General features: G+C 52.7%; 1 protein-coding gene across 1 annotated transcript; it reads right to left on the bottom strand.

Moving 5' to 3' along the window:
- Positions 1-1142: 1142 nt before the first annotated feature.
- On the bottom strand, positions 1143-3004 carry LOC124990566 (GTPase IMAP family member 1-like). The gene is made up of 2 exons (XM_047560698.1): positions 2955-3004; positions 1143-2020 (listed from the first exon to the last, which is right to left on the bottom strand). The coding sequence occupies exons 1-2, from the start codon at positions 2995-2997 to the stop codon at positions 1143-1145; spliced, it is 921 nt and encodes a 306-aa protein (XP_047416654.1). The 5' UTR covers positions 2998-3004.
- Positions 3005-5836: the final 2832 nt, after the last annotated feature.

Here is a 5836-nt window from a genome sequence, read left to right as displayed (position 1 = left end):
TAAGTCTTCTTTGGTGAAGTGTCTATTTGAATCTTTTGCCCATTTAAAAATCAGGTTGTCTTTTTGGTATTTAAGTTATGGAGTTCTTTATGTATTCTGGATACTAGGTCCTTAAGAAAGGTGTGATTTTCAAATATCTTCTCCCAATTGGTGGGTTGTCTTTTCACTTTCTTGACAGTGTTCTTTGAGGGCAAAAAATTGTTCATTTTCATAAAATTTAATTCATTATATTACGTGAAATAAGCCAGACACATAAGGACAAACATATTCCACTTACAGCCCTCAAACACCTTTGTCTGCTCTTTTTGAAGACTGATGTAAAAGCAAAACCCAAACCTCTATTTTGATTTACATCTGAGACAAAAGATCTTCAGGACACATTCATCTTGCACAACTTACTGGGTGAGTGGTGAGTGTGTAAGTGATGAGCAAACCACTCCTTGGAAGCAAACTTTCTGAAGGTCTTCCAAGCGCCTGGGATTCTCTGGTTATACTCTTTTGGACCTGCAGAATCCTCTGCCTCCAAGATGCTGAGGGTCTGAATGGGGATGACGGAGAGAGATTCCCCTGCTAGAACAGATGGAGAGCCCTACACCAGCTGTTCTCTCCATAGGATTACACACTGGAATGTGCACCTGTGCACGTGTTTTTCTGCATGTTTTTTGCAGGTAGAGATGACAGGGAGTTCTGTCCGTTCAGTGAGAATATGAGACAGATGAACAATCATCTACAAACACTGCTTTTGTTTAACACAAAGTAATCGTCCAGCACATTTATTTATAGAAATATCAGATTCAGTTCAAATTAACAAGGGTATGTAGGGGCTGTTTGGTACTGGTTCTCACTCTAGGTCCAATGGGGAACACAGGAAAGGAGGACAAACTCTCCTTACGACTTTACAGGAGAGAGACAATTCCCTGCAGAGAGGGAGCAGTTAGAGGTCAGTGGAAACTAGGCAAGAGCAACAGGGGTCGGTGGGCTTCATGAGGTGAGGGTTCAGGGAGGGCTAGGTCACAAAGATGCTCGGGTGGCAGCACACTTCAGTTTTCAAATTACTGAAAGTGAGGGAGAAAAGAGAGTCTGTGGGCCCCAGAATCCAGACAAAAGAGAGCAATCAGCTGATCAAAGCTACATTTGCAATCTCAGCGACGACTGATCTTGGGAGAGCCCTTGAGCAGTTGCAGATAGAGCAGCACATAGTCCAGGACGGCGCCCCCCAGCAGGAGGGCCAGGCCCAGGCTCCAGTAGGTCCCCTGGGACTTGCGCCAAGCCCACAGCCCCGCCAGCAGCCGCATCCCGCGGGGCCTCCGCAGGCGGCCCGCCAGCTTCTCCGCCACCCTGCGGAGCCTCTCCTCGGGGTCGGCGGCCTGCAGCGCCTGCGCCAGGCGGTACTCCTCGTTGGTGTAGTGCGCGCCCCGCTGCCGGCGCACCAGGCCCTCCACCAGGCCCAGCAGCTGCTCCACCTGCGCCTCGCGCTCACTGCCGGTGGCGCGGTTGTCCAGGGCGCAGACTCGGCCCTCGCACTCGGCCACCAGCTCCCGCAGGGCCCGGTTCTCCGTGCAGCGCACGTAGTCGTGCACCGAGCCGCCGGCCAGGTCCTCCGTGCGGGTGAAGACGAGGACGACTCGCGCCACCACGCCCGGGCCGAACAGCTCCTTCACCTCGCGCAGCGCCTGCCGGTCCTGGGCGGTGAAGCGGCCCAGCGGGGTGACCAGCAGCAGCGCGTGCGGCCCGGGCGCCGACAGCAGGTAGCAGCGCGCCCTCTGGGCGCACGCGGGGTCCGCGTGGTGCACGTCGGGGCCGAAGAGGTCGGGGGTGTCGACGACGCGCACGCGCCACCTGGCCCAGCTGCGGCTGGCCGCGGCGCAGGCCCTGGTCACCGACGTGGCTGCCAGCCTGGACGCGAAGCGCCTCTGGCCCAGGACGCTGTTCCCCGTGGCGCTCTTCCCGGCGCCCGTCCTGCCCACCAGGATGAGCCTCAGCTCGGGCTCCTGCGGGGACCCGGAGTCGTCTGCGGAACCTGGAGGCCCAAGGGTGAGAAGCCCAGTGAGCTTCCCGGGGCGGCCAGCGCTGGGCTTTCCAGCCAAGGGCGGGAGCGCCGCCAACTGCGCCTTCCCGCCGACCCTCAGCCCTGGCTCCTGGGCGCTTCCTCGCCAGCTTTGCTTTCTGTGTCTGGGTTTTCTACACCCCTGGAGAGGCACCAGCTATGGCGAAGCTTTCAGAAAAGGCTCCTGTATCATCGCAGGCCCCGCCACGCCTGCCACTGTCTCTGGCCACCCCGCACAGGCCGACCTGTTTCGTGTTCCACTGCAGTGTGCTCCCAGGTGCCAGCCCATGGGGATAGCCGGGGGCGGGCACAGTCCCTCCAGGTGGCCAGGATCTCTCTGGATTGAATCATAGCCCACCACGTGCACCTTGTGTGACACTGGGGAAGTGCTTAGTCTAAGTGTTAAGTCTGCAGAAATGGGAACAATATAGCGTCGATTCTCAAAGGGTTGTTGAAGGTTGAGATAAGACCCTTCTTTTTCTTTCCCTCCTTCTTTCTCTTCTCTTCTCTTCTCTCTCTCTCTCTCTCTCTCTCTCTCTCTCTCTCTCTCCTGCTGCCTTTGAAGAAAGGCCATCTTAACCTCCACCCTTGTCTCTGACACAGGCTACCTGGGAGTGCGCTCACTCTAGTACCTGATCTGATACCGCTGCATCCCCTTTGTGGACACCAGAGTACTTTTTAACCCCCATTTTATGCTGTGAGAATCAATCGGTCAGGTGGTCAAAGAACTGAACATCTCACAGCAGAGCCGGGACAGAGACCGAGCCAAAGTGCAGACGCGGGGCTCTTGCTGTTTCACCCCAGGCTGGATACCCCCTGGGACTTACCTGTGTTTGGTCCCCAGTAAGCCCCACTCCCCCTTATCTTGAACTGAACCCCAGGATGCATTGCTGAGATCTGTTCTTACCACAGGGGTCTTCTTCGTGTCCTGCCATCTTCTGCCCTCTCATGTGTCCCTGCAAGTCCCAAACATGAATTACTTTTTTTTTTTTTTTTTTCTCACTGTTTGTTATTCTTTATTTAAACTGGGGGGGGGGGTTCGCATTTCCCAGAAGAAAAAAGAGTGGGGAGAAAAGAAAAAGGGGGGGGGGCGGGAGGGAGGGGGGGGAGGGAGGGAGGGAGAGAGAGAGAGAGACAGAGATGGAGACAGAGAGAGAGACAGAGAGAGAGAGACAGAGATGGAGAGAGAGAGAGAGAGACAGAGACAGAGACAGAGAGACAGAGAGAGAGAGAGAAAGAGAGAGAGAGAGAGAGAAAGAGAAAGAGAGAGAGAGAGAGACAGACAGAGAGAGACAGAGAGAGAGACAGAGAGAGAGAGAGAGAGAGGTTTGTCTCTTCGGAAGGGTCTCTGGGACTCCCTCCTATTCCATGGTTTCCTCGAAGATCCTTCAGGAATCCTCCACTGTGAGAAGAACAGATGTGTCCTACTGCAGGTTTGACAATTGGCAGCGGTCCAGGAGAAAAACGTTCCACTTCTCCAACAGCATCACCTATTCACGCCACGACTTTACAGAAGGAAGGAGAGAGAGCGCCGAATGTCCTGACATTCCATGCTGGCTGAGAGAGGAGGATGTCAAGTTCGATGTCAGTATGAGCAATTGTCTTGGCGTAAATCTCGGTGGGACCTCCAAATCTGATACCACCGTTTACCGGTGACGAGTTCTGCTTCTTCTAATGTTGAAGATTGAACACTAGAGAAGCACGCCAAGGCAAGCAGATTAAGCAGGTTTATTTAAAGGTAATAATACAGACTTCTCCCGGCAGGGAGAAGGGGGCCATGGCTGATGTTCTAAAGTCCCGGCAAACATGAATTACTTATGTATCATTCCTCTGAATAGGCATAACCACCTATGTTGTGTCAGGCAAAGTCCAAAGAGCTGGGGACGTCACAGTGACAAGATGTGGCTCCTGCTTGTGAGGGTGGGAACATCCAGGTGAGTGCTTGGGTGGGGGCAGGTGTCCAGAGAGAAGGCAGGTGCATTTTGTCAGCTCCAGTCAATTGTGCTGATGCTTTCTTGAGAATAACATGGGAAGGACCAGCACCCTGGCTGCGGCTTAGACCCCTGAGAACATTCAGGGGGTTTGTCTTTTCAGGGACTCAAATGCAAACAGCCAAGGGGTGTTTACACCTAAGCTTCAGGAATTAATTTTCCCAGGTAATTCTAGGTCAGCGACATAAGCTCCTGACATGAAGTTTTCCCAGGAGACTCCGCAGCCAGAAGACACTTAGGTAAACCCCGAGGACTGGGAAGTTTACCCACTGATTTAGGGGCCCACTTTAGGGTGGTTGGCCTGGGAAACAAGCAAGAATAAAACTGGAAGCCTTCTTTTGGGAGCTGGAGAAGAGTCACCTCCCAAGCCTACCTGCAGAGCGTCTGCCTCTGCTGTCACCAGCCAAAGCACTGGCTTGTCCAAACACGTCTGCATGTGCTCTGTGGCTGGAGGCCTGGGAGGCTGCCCTTAGCCACTGATGTCCTCGTCCCTAAGTGTGAGGCTTCTAAGTAAAGTGATATGCCCAAGCCTAGCATTATTTCGTACAGTTGACACTCTCTGGTCACGTTTCCATGATCCCACAAGTCCCCGAGCACAAATGCATGGTCTCCCCGTAGTCTGCATCTCCAGCCTCATTTCCAGCTCATCCCGCTCAGTCAGCTACTCCACAAAGAGCCGACAGCAGGACCTTTCCAACCCCCTCTGTGCTCTCGCCCCTGTGAACAGCCATCCTCACCCACATTTCTCTCAGTGTTGTGATCTCCACTTCCCTGTCATTGCAAATTCTGCCTCTTTTGCCTGCCACCCAGTTCCTGCAGGGCATGTGTTGTCTCCCCTGGGCACCAACACAAAGGAGAGCAGAGAGAGCGGGCTGGGCCACTTGCCTGTGCTGGGGTCTGTGAGAATGGGTTTGCTGCGTAAACCCTGGGGTGTGTTGGGCTGCAGAAGCTCCCTGGCCACCTCCTCACAGCCTCCGGTGACGTTCAGCCCCTGGGACTTGGGTGACTAATTATATTGCATATAGAAATCCACAGACTCCCGTGATCAACACCAGAGCAGAAAAGAAGCAGCAGCCACAAGATGAAGATCAAGATGAAGAATTTAGCGGACGATGAAGTCCTTGTCAAAGCTGGAAGTGGGAGAGCGTGCTGAGGGGACCCAGGCCAGGGGGGCTTCCACAGAGTCTCAAATAGGATTGAAAAGTGAATTCGAAGCTGAAGAGCTGACATCTGGGGTTATAAAAGGCACATAGCTATTGGAGGAAGTAAAACTCAGAATTCCCCAACCTTAAAACTCCAAGAGCTCTTAGGTTTCATCTAGTCCAAGGTATCCCAAACTGGTGTGCTTTGGGATTATCTGGGGAATCTTTAAGTAAAAAGTATATTTCTTTTAAAAAAAATTCATTTAATTTTTTTAGTTGTCACTGAACCTTTATTTAATTTAATTTATTTATTTATATGTGATGCTGAGGATCAAACCCAGGGTGTCACACGTGCCAGGCAAATGCTCTACCACTGAGCCACAACCCCAGCCCTAAAAGTATATTTCTGAAATTTGTGATTCATAAAATCTTGTTTTTATTAAGTCCCTCCCTTCCCCTGGGGTATGTCACATGCAGCCATCCATGCATCTGAGTTAGGGAATCACTTTTCGTAGTCCAGCCCCTTAACATAGAGATGGGGAAATTCTGATGGAGCAGGCTGCCCGTTGACCTTACGGGCACGTGAAGGGAAGAGTTTGAAGGTTCATGTTCATTCCCTCAGATGCCTCCTGAGGCACCCTCATCATCCACTGAGC

This window comes from Sciurus carolinensis, chromosome 8 (genome assembly GCF_902686445.1).
Source record: "Sciurus carolinensis chromosome 8, mSciCar1.2, whole genome shotgun sequence".
NCBI classification, from domain to species: domain Eukaryota; kingdom Metazoa; phylum Chordata; class Mammalia; order Rodentia; family Sciuridae; genus Sciurus; species Sciurus carolinensis.
This window is presented reverse-complemented; position numbering and strand designations above follow the sequence as displayed.

What these genes read in the sequence shown, in the direction of transcription:
- LOC124990566 (XM_047560698.1), bottom strand. Translation starts at nt 2,997, where the DNA reads ATGAGAGGGCAGAAGATGGCAGGACACGAAGAAGACCCCTGTG. An exon ending in ACACGAAGAAGACCCCTGTG is followed by an intron (nt 2,021 to 2,954) that starts GTAAGAACAGAT and finishes TTGGGCCTCCAG; the next exon opens with GTTCCGCAGACGACTCCGGG.